Source organism: Procambarus clarkii, chromosome 5 (assembly GCF_040958095.1).
Source record: "Procambarus clarkii isolate CNS0578487 chromosome 5, FALCON_Pclarkii_2.0, whole genome shotgun sequence".
Lineage (NCBI taxonomy): Eukaryota > Metazoa > Arthropoda > Malacostraca > Decapoda > Cambaridae > Procambarus > Procambarus clarkii.
In genome coordinates this window covers 16,406,676-16,425,081 of record NC_091154.1, presented here as the reverse complement: position 1 = coordinate 16,425,081, position 18,406 = coordinate 16,406,676, and the positions used below count along the sequence as shown (strand labels likewise).

Genomic DNA, 18,406 nt, shown 5'->3' with positions numbered 1-18,406 from the left:
ATACGCTCGTGAACACCAAACTGATGTCATAGTGCTACAGGAGACAATGGTAGGTGATGACTTCAACCCAAGGTTCAGCGGTTATCGCAAGTTCTCCCTGCCCTCTGGGGAAAGAAAACGGGGTCTCATCACTTTTGTAAATAACAACATTCCCGCACAGATTATTGATGACCTGCACATGGGGGATGAGTTTGAATCACTGGGAGTAACCCTTTACTTAAACAATAATGCCCTACATATAATCAACCTATATGTGCCACAGAGTAAACTTGACCTTGACACACTGCCTGAATTTGTTAATGAAGAACCTACCCTGCTGGTTGGTGACCTTAATGCCAGACACCCACACTTTGGTGCCAACTGTCATCAGCCCAATGTCAATGGACGGAAACTGTCACTCTTTGTCAGGGGAAGTGAAAACCTTAGAGTCCTGGGTGATGAACAGCCAACTCACCTCAGAGGAGGAAGACTAGACTATGCTCTCCTGCTGAATGCACAGGACACGGATGCCAGTACACACATTGTGCACAGTTTATGTAGTGACCATTGGGCACTGATTACCACCGTCGACATGAGCAAGAGAAGGAAAGAGACAAATAAAAGAAAAAGGTTATCACTCGGACCAGATATGAGGCCGCACTTCATAAACAGGATGAGTGACTGGTTCACGGAATACCAAATCCCAGAAGACATTGACACATTTGTTGATGACCTTAATCACCAAATTGAGAGCTGTCTAAGAGTTCCGCGCCGTACGCCTGGGCGAAGTAACCCTCAGAGGAAGAAAATAAAATGGTATGAGAATGATTACATAAAGATGCTTAACGCAAATGTGCGAGACATGAGTAGAGAGTACCGGAGACATCCCACTGAAAGTAACCAAGAGTTGTTTAAAACTGTGTGTCAAGTAGCCAGGGAAGAGAAGATTAAAGAGCGGGAAAGACAATGGCTTGAGTTCACTAGCTCTATTGGACGGGAAACATCTGCAAGACAAGTGTGGGCAAAAATTCAGATAGCTAAGGGTGGCAGAGTCCGGCCTGCGGCTCACAAAGACCCCCAGGGTAAGGCTGAGGAACTAATTCAGAAGTGGAGTGATGTAGCATTCTCATCCTCTCTCCCTGCAGAAATCAGCAGGGAACAGCTCCTGCGACATGATGACAGAAGAATTAGGATAACAAGAGCACTGTGTAGTGATGACGAATATGGGGAACCAATCACAGCCCAAGAAGTAAGGGGCGCCATGAAAAAGGATAAAAGTACAGCACGTGGTGAAGATGGCGTCACCTACGACATACTCAATGCACTGTGTGAAGTGTCTGGGAATCCACTACTCCACCTGTTTAACAAGTCATTCCTAAGTGGAGTGTTGCCCACACAATGGAAACACGCAATAATTGTTCCCATACCGAAGCCTAATGACCCTGGTAATTACAGACCTATCAGTCTCGTGTCATGCACTTGCAAGATGCTTGAAAGGATCGTCCTAAACCGACTGTTGCACAAAATAGGCAGGTTAGGGGAGGGGGTCAATGGATTTGTTAAAGGATGGAGCACAGCAAATTGTATAGTTAATTACCTGGCTAATGACACGGCTAGGTACTGTCTTTGTTGACATCAAAGGAGCCTTCGACAAAGCACAGGGGATTGCGATCCTGAACGAGCTTGCATGCATGGGTGTCAAGGGGAGACTCATGAAATGGGTCGAAGACTACCTCACAGGAAGGAAAGCCAAGGTTTGCTTCAATGGTTCAGTCTCCAGAACAATGAATATGGAACTCGGGACCCCCCAAGGAGGAGTCTCAATGTACTTATGACCGCCATTGCAAATATTGATTTTACGGAAGGAACACAACAAGTGGGATATGCAGATGATGTCCTAATACAAGCTCCCACCTTGGGAAAAATTGAACAGTCCATTGAACTCCTTGGAAGGAAATGTATTGAGCTCGGTTTCACTCTCTCCACAAACAAGACGAAGGCATACTCCCATCGCAAGCGGAGAGCAAATAAAGAACTGCAAATTAATGGTGTAACACTTGAATGGGTTGACCACTATCGGTACCTTGGCGTCACTGTCGGCTCTAACAAGGGAAAGAAAGAGGAGCTCAATCAACTCATAGGAACATGCAAAAGTCGACTCAGGGCACTGAAAGCTATGACCTGGAATGGACATGGAGCCTCTATTGCCGTGCTTAAAATGATGTACACAGCCTATATGCGCTCCGTCATAAACTATGCCGCACCAGTTCTGTGCACCTACTCCCAAAGCGATATAAAAAGGCTTGAAAGCATTCAAAATGAAGCCATGACAATCATTCTTGGAGTTCCAAGGACTGCCAAAACGTCTAATCTACGAGAGGAGTTGTCCCTTCCCAGTGTTAAAAGCAGAAATCAGGAGCTGAATGCTAAGCTTGCAATTAGGATAGCCAGAGATCCCCATTACAATGATATTGCTAAGAAAAAACTGAGCTCTGTGCTACTTTTAGGGGGAAACAGGAGAAGCAAATAATGGCATCACAGATCAGTTGCTACCTCGAAGAGCTTCACCTGCTTGAGCAAGCACGTGAGCTCCTCCCTGTAGAGAGGTTACCTCCCTGGGAGGATGACTCATGCAAGATCATCATCAATGAAATGGCAACGAAAAAATCCAACATGATACCACAAGAAATGAGGCACAAGTATCTCGAGGAAATTTATAAAGAAGCCGGAGATGAACTAGATCAAATCTACACTGACGGGTCATCTAATCCTGTCAATGGCAGGGCTGGTGCAGCATACACGGTAATCAAGGATAATACTTTCCAACGCAGAAATGAAGAAAAAGCACGTATTGAGAACTATGCCTCTTTAACGCAAGCAGAGCTAACTGCCATTGTTATGGCGTTAAGGTTTCTTGAACGGAACACTAATGGTGCAGTGATTTGCACCGATTCAAAAGCAGCACTGCCAAGCCTAAGCTAAAATCGGGCAGAAAATCTTGCAATAGTCGCTGAAATTAAGAGAGCTGTGAGAGTACTTACTAATCAGGGAAGAGTCATCAAGTTTCTGTGGATCCCCTCCCATGTTGGAATATGTGGGAATGAACGAGCAGATGTGCTGGCTGCTGAAGGAGACCATATTGAATACTTCATACCCAAGACTCTACTACAAATTAGAGGTATTATCAGGCAACATCACCGTGACAAGGTAACTGAGGAAAGGAGGATAGAAGTACAAACCAGTGAATCTGTACGATGGTACAACATGATTGCAGCTGGCAATCCCAGTCATTATGGCCGAAGAGGAAGAGGACGAGGGAGAGAATCAGTAATATCGAGAATCCGTCTGGGATACAAATATCCATGGAGATATGGAATGGAAACAACAGTTGATCAGCGAAGTTGTAGAATCTGTGGTGAGAGTGATGGACACCGCATTGATCACTATCTACGTGAATATGAACACCTGAGAGACATTAGAAATATGTGTAGAATAATAAACCCCACATTGTTTGAGTTAGGAAAACACTATTTGTCAAATATTGATACTGTTCTTAAAAGATTTCCCCATTTTGTACCCGCAAGATAACGTAAGCTTTTAAGGGTTGATAGATGTTATAATCTCCTTGTTTGAGGAGCTGTTCACTTGAGACAGTTAAGCAAGTCCCAGCTGTGTCTGGGTACAAGTGACAGGATGAACAACCCAGCGGGTTTTCTTCCTATTGGGGAGTGTTGTACATGCTGCTATGGCGGTGTGTCCACTCACAAGATGAGTGGCGCTGCCCAATACTGTCACTATGGCGGTGTGTCCACTCACAAGATGAGTGACGCTGCCCAATACTGTCACTATGGCGGTATGTTCACTCACAGGATGAGTGGCGCTGCCCAATACTGTCACTATGGCGGTGTGTCCACTCACAGGATGAGTGACGCTGCCCAATACTGTCACTATGGCGGTATGTTCACTCACAGGATGAGTGGCGCTGCCCAATAAACTCGCCCCTCGGGGCAAAATTAAAAAAAAAAAACCTTACCTTCCCCCCTCCCATACTTCCCCTAACTCCCTTTCCCCCATATCTTCCCCTCATCTGCCCCTACTTCCCCTTCATCTCGCCCATTCCCCAACTTATCCAAACCTTCAATAATCTTACTGTATTTGTATGTTCTTTCCATATTCTCAAAATATCCTCCTAAATATCCATTCCATATTTCTTAACAGGTTCTTCATGTTCTCCATTTTCTAGCAATGTTCACAGCATGTTCTTTGTGTTCTTGGCATTCTCTTTCATGTTCTCTGCGAGTTCAAATAATATTCTTCGCCTGTTTCTACAAGTTCATCGCATTCTATTCCATGTTTTTCGTGTTCTTTGTCATATTTTCAATGTTCTTAGCTCGTTCTTCACAAGTTCTTCGTTCATTCTTCGAATTCTCTGTCTACAGACTGTTATGGTGCCTGGTGGCCTCTTTCTAAAGACTGTTATAGTGCATGGTGTCCTCTGTCTACATACTGTTATGTTGTCTGGTGGCTTCTGTCTATAGACTGTTATGGTGCCTGGTGTCCTGTCTACAGACTGTTGTGGTGCATAGTGGCCTCTGTCTACAGACTGTTATGATGCCTAGAGTCCTCTGTCTACAAACTGGTATGATGCCTGGTGTCCTCTGTCTACAGACTGTTATGGTGCCTGGTGGCCTTTGTCTACAGACTGTTATAGTGCCTGGTGATCTCTGTCTACAGACTGTTATAGTGCCTGGTGTCCTCTGTCTACAGACTGTTATGGTGCCTGGTGGCCTCTGTCTACAGACTGTTATAGTGCCTGGTGATCTCTGTCTACAGACTGTTATAGTGCCTGGTGTCCTCTGTCTACAGACTGTTATGGTGCCTGGTGGCCTCTGTCTACAGACTGTTATAGTGCCTGGTGATCTCTGTCTACAGACTGTTATAGTGCCTGGTGTCCTCTGTCTACAGACTGTTATGGTGCCTGGTGGCCTCTGTCTACAGACTGTTATGGTGCCTTGTGGCCTCTGTCTACAGACTGTTATGGTGCCTGGTGGCCTCTGTCTACAGACTGTTATAGTGCCTGGTGTCCTCTGTCTACAGACTGTTATGATGCCTGGTGGTTTCTGTCTAGCGACTGCTATGGTGCCGGGTGGCCTCTGTCTAAAGACTGTTATAGTGCGTGGTGGCTTCTGTCTAGCGACTGCTATGGTGCCGGGTGGCCTCTGTCTAAAGACTGTTATGGTGCCTGGTGGCTTCTGTCTAGAGACGGTTATGGTGCCTGGTGATCTCTGTCTAAAGACTGTTATGGTGCCTAGTGGCCTCTGTCTGTAGACTGTTATGGTGCCTGGTGGCCACTGTCTACAGACAGTTATGGTGCCTGGTGGCCACTGTCTACAGACAGTTATGGTGCCTGGTGGCCACTGTCTACAGACAGTTATGGTGCCTGGTGGCCACTGTCTACAGACTGTTATGGTGCCTGGTGCCCTCTGACTTTAGACTGTTATGGTGCCTGGTGACCACTGTCTACAGACTGTTGTGGTGTCTGGTGGTCTCTGTCTACAGACTGTTATGGTGCCGGGTGGCCTCTGTCTACAGACTGTTATGGTGCCGGGTGGCCTCTGTCTACAGACTGTTATAGTAACTAGTGGCCTCTGTCTACAGACTGTTATCGTGCCAAGTAGCCTCTGTCTAAAGACTGTGATGATGCCTGGTGGCCTCTGTCTACAGACTGTTATAGTAACTAGTGACCTCTGTCTACAGACTGTTATGGTGCCTGGTGGTCTCTCTCTACAGACTGTTATGGTGGCAGTGGCCTCTGTCTACAGACTGTTATGGTGCCTGGTGGCCTCTGTCTACAGACTGTTATGGTGCCTGGTGGCCTCTGTCTACAGACAGTTATGGTAACTAGTGGCCTCTGTCTACAGACTGTTATGGTGCCTGGTGGCCTCTGTCTGCAGACTGTTATGGTGCCTGGTGTCCTCTGTCTACAGACTGTTATGGTGCCTGGTGGCCTCTGTCTGCAGACTGTTATGGTGCCTGGTGTCCTCTGTCTACAGACAGTTATTGTTCCTGGTGTCCTCTGTCTACAGACTGTTATGGTGCCTGGTGTCCTGTGTCTGCAGACTGTTATGGTGCCTGGTGGCCTCTGTCTGCAGACTGTTATGGTGCCTGGTGTCCTCTGTCTACAGACTGTTATGGTGCCTGGTGGCCTCTGTCTGCAGACTGTTATGGTGCCTGGTGGCCTCTGTCTACAGACTGTTATGGTAACTAGTGGCCTCTGTCTACAGACTGTTATGGTGCCTGGTGGCCTCTGTCTACAGACTGCTATGGTGCCTGGTGGCTTCTGTCTACAGACTGCTATGGTGCCACGTGGCCTCTGTCTACAGACTGTTATGGTGCCTGGTGGCCTCTGTCTACAGACTGTTATAGTGCCTGGTGATCTCTGTCTACAGACTGTTATAGTGCCTGGTGTCCTCTGTCTACAGACTGTTATGGTGCCTGGTGGCCTCTGTCTACAGACTGTTATGGTGCCTGGTGGCCTCTGTCTACAGACTGTTATGGTGCCTGGTGGCTTCTGTCTACAGACTGTTATAGTAAATAGTGGCCTCTGTCTACAGACTGTTATGGTGCCTGGTGGCCTCTGTCTACAGACTGTTATAGTGCCTGGTGTCCTCTGTCTACAGACTGTTATGATGCTTGGTGGCTTCTGTCTTGAGACTGTTATGGTGCCTGGTGTCCTCTGTCTACAGACTGTTATAGTGCGTGGTGGCTTCTGTCTAGCGGCTGCTATGGTGCCTGGTGTCCTCTGTCTGCAAACTGTTATGATGCCTGGTGGCTTCTGTCTTGAGACTGTTATGGTGCCTGGTGTCCTCTGTCTACAGACTGTTATAGTGCGTGGTGGCTTCTGTCTAGCGGCTGCTATGGTGCCTGGTGGCCTCTGTCTAAAGACTGTTATGGTGCCTGGTGGCTTCTGTCTAGAGACTGTTATGGTGCCTGGTGATCTCTGTCTAAAGACTGTTATGGTGCCTAGTGGCCTCTGTCTTTAGACTGTTATGGTGCCTGGTGACCACTGTCTACAGACTGTTATGGTGCCTGGCGGCCTCTGTCTACAGACAGTTATGGTGCCTGGTGGCCACTGTCTACAGACTGTTATGATGCCCGGTGTCCTCTGTCTACAGACTGTTATGGTGCCTGGTGCCCTCTGTCTTTAGACTGTTATGGTGCCTGGTGACCACTGTCTACAGACTGTTGTGGTGTCTGGTGGTCTCTGTCTACAGACTGTTATGGTGCCTGGTGGCCTCTGTCTGCAGACTGTTATGGTGCCTGGGGGCCTCTGTCTACAGACTGTTATAGTAACTAGTGGCCTCTGACTACAGACTGGTATGGTGCCTGGTGGCCTCTGTCTACAGACTGTTATGGTGCCTGGTGGCCTCTGTCTACAGACTGTTATAGTAACTAGTGGCCTCTGTCTACAGACTGTTATCGTGCCTAGTAGCCTCTGTCTAAAGACTGTGATGATGCCTGGTGGCCTCTGTCTACAGACTGTTATAGTAACTAGTGACCTCTGTCTACAGACTGTTATGGTGCCTGGTGGTCTCTCTCTACAGACTGTTATGGTGGCAGTGACCTCTGTCTACAGACTGTTATGGTGGCAGTGACCTCTGTCTACAGACTGTTATGGTGCCTGGTGGCCTCTGTCTACAGACTGTTATGGTAACTAGTGGCCTCTGTCTACAGACTGTTATGGTGATTGGTAGCCTCTGTCTGCAGACTGTTATGGTGCCTGGTGTCCTCTGTCTACAGACAGTTATGGTGCCTGGTGGCTTCTGTCTAAAGGCTGTTATGGTGCCTGGTGTCCTCTGTCTACAGACTGTTATGGTGCCTGGTGTCCTCTGTCTACAGGCAGTTATGGTGCCTGGTGGCCTCTGTCTAAAGGCTGTTATGGTGCCTGGTGTCCTCTGTCTACAGACTGTTATGGTGCCTGGTGTCCTCTGTCGACAGACTGCTATGGAAACTAGTGGCCTCTGTCTACAGACTGTTATGGTGCCTGGTGGCCTCTGTCTGCAGACTGTTATGGTGCCTGGTGTCCTCTGTCTACGGACTGTTATTGTACCTGGTGGTCTCTGTCTACAGACTGTTATGGTGCCTGGTGGCCTCTGTCTACAGACTGCTATGGTGCCTGGTGGTCTCTGTCTACAGACTGTTATGGTGCCTGGTGTCCTCTGCCTACAGACTGTTATGGTGCCTGGTGTCCTCTGTCTACAGACTGTTATAGTGCCTGGTGATCTCTGTTTACAGACTGTTATAGTGCCTGGTGTCCTCTGTCTACAGACTGTTATGGTGCCTGGTGTCCTCTGTCTACAGACTGTTATAGTGCCTGGTGTCCTCTGTCTACAGACTGTTATGATGCCTGGTGGCTTCTGTCTTGAGACTGTTATGGTGCCTGGTGTCCTCTGCCTACAGACCGTTATGGTGCCTGGTGTCCTCTGTCTACAGACTGTTATGGTGCCACGTGGCCTCTGTCTACAGACTGTTATGGTGCCTGGTGTCCTCTGTCTACAGACTGTTATAGTGCCTAGTGATCTCTGTTTACAGACTGTTATAGTGCCTGCTGTCCTCTGTCTACAGACTGTTATGGTGCCTGGTGTCCTCTGTCTACAGACTGTTATAGTGCCTGGTGTCCTCTGTCTACAGACTGTTATGATGCCTGGTGGCTTCTGTCTTGAGACTGTTATGGTGCCTGGTGTCCTCTGTCTACAGACTTTTATAGTGCGTGGTGGCCTCTGTCTACAGACTGTTATAGTGCGTGGTGGCCTCTGTCTACAGACTGTTATAGTGCGTGGTGGCCTCTGTCTACAGACTGCTATTGTGCCTGGTGGCTTCTGTCTACAGACTGTTATGGTGCCACGTGGCCTCTGTCTACAGACTGTTATGGTGCCTGGTGGCCTCTGTCTACAGACTGTTATAGTGCCTGGTGATCTCTGTCTACAGACTGTTATAGTGCCTGGTGTCCTCTGTCTACAGACTGTTATGGTGCCTGGTGGCCTCTGTCTACAGACTGTTATGGTGCCCGGTGGCCTCTGTCTACAGACTGTTATGGTGCCTGGTGGCTTCTGTCTACAGACTGTTATAGTAACTAGTGGCCTCTGTCTACAGACTGTTATGGTGCCTGGTGGCCTCTGTCTGCAGACTGTTATGGTGCCTGGTGTCCTCTGTCTACGGACTGTTATTGTGCCTGGTGGTCTCTGTCTACAGACTGTTATGGTGCCTGGTGGCCTCTGTCTACAGACTGCTATGGTGCCTGGTGGTCTCTGTCTACCGACTGTTATGGTGCCTGGTGTCCTCTGCCTACAGACTGTTATGGTGCCTGGTGTCCCCTGTCTACAGACTGTTATAGTGCCTGGTGATCTCTGTTTACAGACTGTTATAGTGCCTGGTGTCCTCTGTCTACAGACTGTTATGGTGCCTGGTGTCCTCTGTCTACAGACTGTTATGATGCCTGGTGGCTTCTGTCTTGAGACTGTTATGGTGCCTGGTGTCCTCTGCCTACAGACTGTTATGGTGCCTGGTGTCCTCTGTCTACAGACTGTTATGGTGCCACGTGGCCTCTGTCTACAGACTGTTATGGTGCCTGGTGTCCTCTGTCTACAGACTGTTATAGTGCCTGGTGATCTCTGTTTACAGACTGTTATAGTGCCTGGTGTCCTCTGTCTACAGACTGTTATGGTGCCTGGTGTCCTCTGTCTACAGACTGTTATAGTGCCTGGTGTCCTCTGTCTACAGACTGTTATGATGCCTGGTGGCTTCTGTCTTGAGACTGTTATGGTGCCTGGTGTCCTCTGTCTACAGACTTTTATAGTGCGTGGTGGCCTCTGTCTACAGACTGTTATAGTGCGTGGTGGCCTCTGTCTACAGACTGTTATAGTGCGTGGTGGCCTCTGTCTACAGACTGCTATGGTGCCTGGTGGCTTCTGTCTACAGACTGTTATGGTGCCACGTGGCCTCTGTCTACAGACTGTTATGGTGCCTGGTGGCCTCTGTCTACAGACTGTTATAGTGCCTGGTGATCTCTGTCTACAGACTGTTATAGTGCCTGGTGTCCTCTGTCTACAGACTGTTATGGTGCCTGGTGGCCTCTGTCTGCAGACTGTTATGGTGCCTGGTGGCCTCTGTCTACAGACTGTTATGGTGCCTGGTGGCTTCTGTCTACAGACTGTTATAGTAACTAGTGGCCTCTGTCTACAGACTGTTATGGTGCCTGGTGGCCTCTGTCTACAGACTGCTATAGTGCCTGGTGTCCTCTGTCTACAGACTGTTATGATGCCTGGTGGCTTCTGTCTTGAGACTGTTATGGTGCCTGGTGTCCTCTGTCTACAGACTGTTATAGTGCGTGGTGGCTTCTGTCTAGCGGCTGCTATGGTCCCTGGTGGCCTCTGTCTACAGACTGCTATGGTGCCTGGTGGCTTCTGTCTACAGACTGTTATGGTGCCTGGTGGCCTCTGTCTAATGACTGTTATGGTGCCTGGTGGCTTCTGTCTTTAGACTGTTATGGTGCCTGGTGACCACTGTCTACAGACTGTTGTGGTGTCTGGTGGTCTCTGTCTACAGACTGTTATGGTGCCTGGTGGCCTCTGTCTACAGACTGTTATGGTGCCTGGTGGCCTCTGTCTACAGACTGTTATAGTAACTAGTGGCCTCTGACTACAGACTGGTATGGTGCCTGGTGGCCTCTGTCTACAGACTGTTATGGTGCCTGGTGGCCTCTGTCTACAGACTGTTATAGTGCCTGGTGATCTCTGTCTACAGACTGTTATAGTGCCTGGTGTCCTCTGTCTACAGACTGTTATGGTGCCTGGTGGCCTCTGTCTACAGACTGTTATGGTGCCTGGTGGCCTCTGTCTACAGACTGTTATGGTGCCTGGTGGCTTCTGTCTACAGACTGTTATAGTAACTAGTGGCCTCTGTCTACAGACTGTTATGGTGCCTGGTGGCCTCTGTCTACAGACTGTTATAGTGCCTGGTGTCCTCTGTCTACAGACTGTTATGATGCCTGGTGGCTTCTGTCTTGAGACTGTTATGGTGCCTGGTGTCCTCTGTCTACAGACTGTTATAGTGCGTGGTGGCTTCTGTCTAGCGGCTGCTATGGTGCCTGGTGGCCTCTGTCTACAGACTGCTATGGTGCCTGGTGGCTTCTGTCTACAGACTGTTATGGTGCCTGGTGGCCTCTGTCTAATGACTATTATGGTGCCTGGTGGCTTCTGTCTAGAGACTGTTATGGTGCCTGGTGGCCTCTTTCTAATGACTGTTATGGTGCCTGGTGGCTTCTGTCTTTAGACTGTTATGGTGCCTGGTGACCACTGTCTACAGACTGTTATGGTGCCTGGCGGCCTCTGTCTACAGACAGTTATGGTGCCTGGTGGCCACTGTCTGCAGACTGTTATGATGCCCGGTGTCTTCTGTCTACAGACTGTTATGGTGCCTGGTGCCCTCTGTCTTTAGACTGTTATGGTGCCTGGTGACCACTGTCTACAGACTGTTGTGGTGTCTGGTGGTCTCTGTCTACAGACTGTTATGGTGCCTGGTCGCCTCTGTCTACAGACTGCTATGGTGCCTGGTGGTCTCTGTCTACCGACTGTTATGGTGCCTGGTGTCCTCTGCCTACAGACTGTTATGGTGCCTGGTGTCCTCTGTCTACAGACTGTTATAGTGCCTGGTGATCTCTGTTTACAGACTGTTATAGTGCCTGGTGTCCTCTGTCTACAGACTGTTATGGTGCCTGGTGTCCTCTGTCTACAGACTGTTATAGTGCGTGGTGGCTTCTGTCTAGCGGCTGCTATGGTGCCTGGTGGCCTCTGTCTACAGACTGCTATGGTGCCTGGTGGCTTCTGTCTACAGACTGTTATGGTGCCTGGTGGCCTCTGTCTAATGACTATTATGGTGCCTGGTGGCTTCTGTCTAGAGACTGTTATGGTGCCTGGTGGCCTCTTTCTAATGACTGTTATGGTGCCTGGTGGCTTCTGTCTTTAGACTGTTATGGTGCCTGGTGACCACTGTCTACAGACTGTTATGGTGCCTGGCGGCCTCTGTCTACAGACAGTTATGGTGCCTGGTGGCCACTGTCTGCAGACTGTTATGATGCCCGGTGTCTTCTGTCTACAGACTGTTATGGTGCCTGGTGCCCTCTGTCTTTAGACTGTTATGGTGCCTGGTGACCACTGTCTACAGACTGTTGTGGTGTCTGGTGGTCTCTGTCTACAGACTGTTATGGTGCCTGGTGGCCTCTGTCTACAGACTGATATGGTGCCTGGTGGTCTCTGTCTACCGACTGTTATGGTGCCTGGTGTCCTCTGCCTACAGACTGTTATGGTGCCTGGTGTCCTCTGTCTACAGACTGTTATAGTGCCTGGTGATCTCTGTTTACAGACTGTTATAGTGCCTGGTGTCCTCTGTCTACAGACTGTTATGGTGCCTGGTGTCCTCTGTCTACAGACTGTTATAGTGCCTGGTGTCCTCTGTCTACAGACTGTTATGATGCCTGGTGGCTTCTGTCTTGAGACTGTTATGGTGCCTGGTGTCCTCTGCCTACAGACTGTTATGGTGCCTGGTGTCCTCTGTCTACAGACTGTTATGGTGCCACGTGGCCTCTGTCTACAGACTGTTATGGTGCCTGGTGTCCTCTGTCTACAGACTGTTATAGTGCCTGGTGATCTCTGTTTACAGACTGTTATAGTGCCTGGTGTCCTCTGTCTACAGACTGTTATGGTGCCTGGTGTCCTCTGTCTACAGACTGTTATAGTGCCTGGTGTCCTCTGTCTACAGACTGTTATGATGCCTGGTGGCTTCTGTCTTGAGACTGTTATGGTGCCTGGTGTCCTCTGTCTACAGACTTTTATAGTGCGTGGTGGCCTCTGTCTACAGACTGTTATAGTGCGTGGTGGCCTCTGTCTACAGACTGTTATAGTGCGTGGTGGCCTCTGTCTACAGACTGCTATGGTGCCTGGTGGCTTCTGTCTACAGACTGTTATGGTGCCACGTGGCCTCTGTCTACAGACTGTTATGGTGCCTGGTGGCCTCTGTCTACAGACTGTTATAGTGCCTGGTGATCTCTGTCTACAGACTGTTATAGTGCCTGGTGTCCTCTGTCTACAGACTGTTATGGTGCCTGGTGGCCTCTGTCTACAGACTGTTATGGTGCCTGGTGACCTCTGTCTACAGACTGTTATGGTGCCTGGTGGCTTCTGTCTACAGACTGTTATAGTAACTAGTGGCCTCTGTCTACAGACTGTTATGTTCCTGGTGGCCTCTGTCTACAGACTGCTATAGTGCCTGGTGTCCTCTGTCTACAGACTGTTATGATGCCTGGTGGCTTCTGTCTTGAGACTGTTATGGTGCCTGGTGTCCTCTGTCTACAGACTGTTATAGTGCGTGGTGGCTTCTGTCTAGCGGCTGCTATGGTCCCTGGTGGCCTCTGTCTACAGACTGCTATGGTGCCTGGTGGCTTCTCTCTACAGACTGTTATGGTGCCTGGTGGCCTCTGTCTAATGACTGTTATGGTGCCTGGTGGCTTCTGTCTAGAGACTGTTATGGTGCCTGGTGGCCACTGTCTACAGACTGTTATAGTGCGTGGTGGCCTCTGTCTAATGACTGTTATGGTGCCTGGTGGCTTCTGTCTTTAGACTGTTATGGTGCCTGGTGGCCTCTGTCTACAGACAGTTATGGTGCCTGGTGGCCACTGTCTGCAGACTGTTATGATGCCCGGTGTCCTCTGTCTACAGACTGTTATGGTGCCTGGTGCCCTCTGTCTTTAGACTGTTATGGTGCCTGGTGACCACTGTCTACAGACTGTTGTGGTGTCTGGTGGTCTCTGTCTACAGACTGTTATGGTGCCTGGTGGCCTCTGTCTACAGACTGTTATGGTGCCTGGTGGCCTCTGTCTACAGACTGTTATAGTAACTAGTGGCCTCTGACTACAGACTGGTATGGTGCCTGGTGGCCTCTGTCTACAGACTGTTATGGTGCCTGGTGGCCTCTGTCTACAGACTGTTATAGTGCCTGGAGATCTCTGTCTACAGACTGTTATAGTGCCTGGTGTCCTCTGTCTACAGACTGTTATGGTGCCTGGTGGCCTTTGTCTACAGACTGTTATGGTGCCTGGTGGCCTCTGTCTACAGACTGTTATGGTGGCTGGTGGCTTCTGTCTACAGACTGTTATAGTAACTAGTGGCCTCTGTCTACAGACTGTTATGGTGCCTGGTGGCCTCTGTCTACAGACTGTTATAGTGCCTGGTGTCCTCTGTCTACAGACTGTTATGATGCCTGGTGGCTTCTGTCTTGAGACTGTTATGGTGCCTGGTGTCCTCTGTCTACAGACTGTTATAGTGCGTGGTGGCTTCTGTCTAGCGGCTGCTATGGTGCCTGGTGGCCTCTGTCTACAGACTGCTATGGTGCCTGGTGGCTTCTGTCTACAGACTGTTATGGTGCCTGGTGGCCTCTGTCTAATGACTGTTTTGGTGCCTGGTGGCTTCTGTCTAGAGACTGTTATGGTGCCTGGTGGCCACTGTCTACAGACTGTTATAGTGCCTGGCGGCCTCTGTCTACAGACAGTTATGGTGCCTGGTGGCCACTGTCTGCAGACTGTTATGATGCCCGGTGTCCTCTGTCTACAGACTGTTATGGTGCCTGGTGCCCTCTGTCTTTAGACTGTTATGGTGCCTGGTGACCACTGTCTACAGACTGTTGTGGTGTCTGGTGGTCTCTGTCTACAGACTGTTATGGTGCCTGGTGGCCTCTGTCTACAGACTGTTATGGTGCCTGGTGGCCTCTGTCTACAGACTGTTATAGTAACTAGTGGCCTCTGACTACAGACTGGTATGGTACCTGGTGGCCTCTGTCTACAGAATGTTATGGTAACTAGTGGCCTCTGTCTACAGACTGTTATCGTGCCTAGTAGCCTCTGTCTAAAGACTGTGATGATGCCTGGTGGCTTCTGTCTACAGACTGTTATAGTAACTAGTGGCCTCTGTCTACAGACTGTTATGGTGCCTGGTGGCCTCTGTCTACAGACTGTTATAGTGCCTGGTGTCCTCTGTCTACAGACTGTTATGATGCCTGGTGGCTTCTGTCTTGAGACTGTTATGGTGCCTGGTGTCCTCTGTCTACAGACTGTTATAGTGCGTGGTGGCTTCTGTCTAGCGGCTGCTATGGTGCCTGGTGGCCTCTGTCTACAGACTGTTATCGTGCCTAGTAGCCTCTGTCTAAAGACTGTGATGATGCCTGGTGGCCTCTGTCTACAGACTGTTATAGTAACTAGTGACCTCTGTCTACAGACTGTTATGGTGCCTGGTGGTCTCTCTCTACAGACTGTTATGGTGGCAGTGGCCTCTGTCTACAGACTGTTATGGTGGCAGTGACCTCTGTCTACAGACTGTTATGGTGCCTGGTGTCCTCTGTCTACAGACAGTTATGGTGCCTGGTGGCCTCTGTCTAAAGGCTGTTATGGTGCCTGGTGTCCTCTGTCTACAGACTGTTATGGTGCCTGGTGTCCTCTGTCTACAGACTGCTATGGTAACTAGTGGCCTCTGTCTACAGACTGTTATGGTGCCTGGTGGCCTCTGTCTGCAGACTGTTATGGTGCCTGGTGTCCTCTGTCTACGGACTGTTATTGTGCCTGGTGGTCTCTGTCTACAGACTGTTATGGTGCCTGGTGTCCTCTGTCTACGGACTGTTATTGTGCCTGGTGGTCTCTGTCTACAGACTGTTATGGTGCCTGGTGGCCTCTGTCTACAGACTGCTATGGTGCCTGGTGGTCTCTGTCTACAGACTGTTATGGTGCCTGGTGTCCTCTGCCTACAGACTGTTATGGTGTCTGGTGTCCTCTGTCTACAGACTGTTATGGTGCCACGTGGCCTCTGTCTACAGACTGTTATGGTGCCTGGTGTCCTCTGTCTACAGACTGTTATAGTGCCTGGTAATCTCTGTTTACAGACTGTTATAGTGCCTGGTGTCCTCTGCCTACAGACTGTTATGGTGCCTGGTGGCTTCAGTCTTGAGACTGTTATGGTGCCTGGTGTCCTCTGTCTACAGACTGTTATAGTGCGTGGTGGCCTCTGTCTACAGACTGTTATAGTGCCTGGTGTCCTCTGTCTACAGACTGTTATAGTGCCTGGTGTCCTCTGTCTACAGACTGTTATGATGCCTGGTGGTTTCTGTCTTGAGACTGTTATGGTGCCTGGTGTCCTCTGTCTACAGACTGTTATAGTGCGTGGTGGCCTCTGTCTACAGACTGTTATAGTGCCTGGTGTCCTCTGTCTACAGACTGTTATGATGCCTGGTTGCTTCAGTCTTGAGACTGTTATGGTGCCTGGTGTCCTCTGTCTACAGACTGTTATAGTGCGTGGTGGCCTCTGTCTACAGACTGTTATAGTGCCTGGTGTCCTCTGTCTACAGACTGTTATAGTGCCTGGTGTCCTCTGTCTACAGACTGTTATGATGCCTGGTGGTTTCTGTCTTGAGACTGTTATGGTGCCTGGTGTCCTCTGTCTACAGACTGTTATAGTGCGTGGTGGCCTCTGTCTACAGACTGTTATAGTGCCTGGTGTCCTCTGTCTACAGACTGTTATAGTGCGTGGTGGCCTCTGTCTACAGACTGTTATGGTGCCTGGTGGCCTCTGTCTACAGACTGTTATGGTGCCTGGTGTCCTCTGTCTACAGACTGTTATAGTGCGTGATGGCTTCTGTCTAGCGACTGCTATGGTGCCGGGTGGCCTCTGTCTAAAGACTGTTATGGTGCCTGGTGGCTTCTGTCTAGAGACTGTTATGGTGCCAGGTGACCACTGTCTACAGACTGTTATGGTGCCTGGTGTCCTCTGTCTACAGACTGTTATAGTGCGTGATGGCTTCTGTCTAGCGACTGCTATGGTGCCGGGTGGCCTCTGTCTAAAGACTGTTATGGTGCCTGGTGGCTTCTGTCTAGAGACTGTTATGGTGCCTGGTGGCCTCTGTCTACAGACTGTTAATGTGCCTGGTGGCCTCTGTCTACAGACTGTTATGGTGCCTGGTGGCCACTGTCTACAGACTGTTATGATGCCCGGTGTCCTCTGTCTACAGACTGTTATGGTGCCTGGTGGCCACTGTCTACAGACTGTTATGGTGCCTGGTGGCTTCTGTCTACAGACTGTTATGGTGCCTGGTGGCCACTGTCTACAGACTGTTATGGTGCCTGGTGGCTTCTGTCTACAGACTATTATGATGCCCGGTGCGCTCTGTCTTTAGACTGTTATGGTGCCTGGTGACCACTGTCTACAGACTGTTGTGGTGTCTGGTAGCCTCTGTCTGCGGACTGTTATTTTTCCTGGTGGTCTCTGTCTACAGACAGTTACTGTCTGAGTAACTGTCATGTACAGTAACCATCATGTACAGTAACCATCATGTACAGTAACTGTCAAATACAGTAACCATCATGTACAGTAACCATCATGTACAGTAACTGTCATGTACAGTAACCATCATGTACAGTAACCATCATGTACAGTAACCATCATGTTGAGTAACTGTCATGTACAGTAACCATCATGTACAGTAACCATCATGTACAGTAACTGTCATATACAGTATCCATCATGTACAGTAACCATCATGTACAGTAACCATCATGTTGAGTAACTGTCATGTACAGTAACCATCATGTACAGTAACCATCATATACAGTAACTGTCATATACAGTAACCATCATGTACAGTAACTGTCATGTACAGTAACTGTCATGTACAGTAACCATCATGTACAGTAACCATCATGTACAGTAACTGTCGTGTACAGTAACTGTCATGTACAGTAACCATCATGTACAGTAACTGTCATGTACAGTAACTGTCATATACAGTATCCATCATGTACAGTAACCATCATGTACAGTAACCATCATGTTGAGTAACTGTCATGTACAGTAACCATCATGTACAGTAACCATCATATACAGTAACTGTCATATACAGTAACCATCATGTACAGTAACTGTCATGTACAGTAACTGTCATGTACAGTAACCATCATGTACAGTAACCATCATGTACAGTAACTGTCGTGTACAGTAACTGTCATGTACAGTAACCATCATGTACAGTAACTGTCATGTACAGTAACTGTCATGTACAGTAACCATCATGTACAGTAACTGTCATGTACAGTAACCATCATGTACAGTAACCATCATGTACAGTAACTATCATGTACAGTAACCATCATGTACAGTAACCATCATGTACAGTAACTGTCATGTACAGTAACTGTCATGTACAGTAACCATCATGTTCAGTAACCATCATGTAGAGTAACTGTCATGTTCAGTAACCATCATGTACAGTAACCATCATGTAGAGTAACTGTCATGTACAGTAACCATCATGTAAAGTAACTGTCATGTACAGTAAC

At 48.8% G+C, this 18,406-nt stretch overlaps 2 protein-coding genes across 2 annotated transcripts; both read left to right on the top strand.

Moving 5' to 3' along the window:
- Window positions 1-8,181: 8,181 nt before the first annotated feature.
- On the top strand, window positions 8,182-11,310 carry LOC138351158 (uncharacterized). Its single transcript, XM_069302797.1, has 3 exons — window positions 8,182-8,811; window positions 9,133-9,900; window positions 11,014-11,310. Exons 1-3 carry the CDS (start codon window positions 8,182-8,184, stop codon window positions 11,308-11,310), a joined length of 1,695 nt encoding a protein of 564 aa, XP_069158898.1.
- Window positions 11,311-12,174: 864 nt separating this feature from the next.
- On the top strand, window positions 12,175-14,675 carry LOC138351152 (uncharacterized). The gene is made up of 3 exons (XM_069302789.1): window positions 12,175-12,936; window positions 13,785-13,925; window positions 14,280-14,675. Exons 1-3 carry the CDS (start codon window positions 12,175-12,177, stop codon window positions 14,673-14,675), a joined length of 1,299 nt encoding a protein of 432 aa, XP_069158890.1.
- The last annotated feature ends 3,731 nt before the right edge of the window (window positions 14,676-18,406 follow it).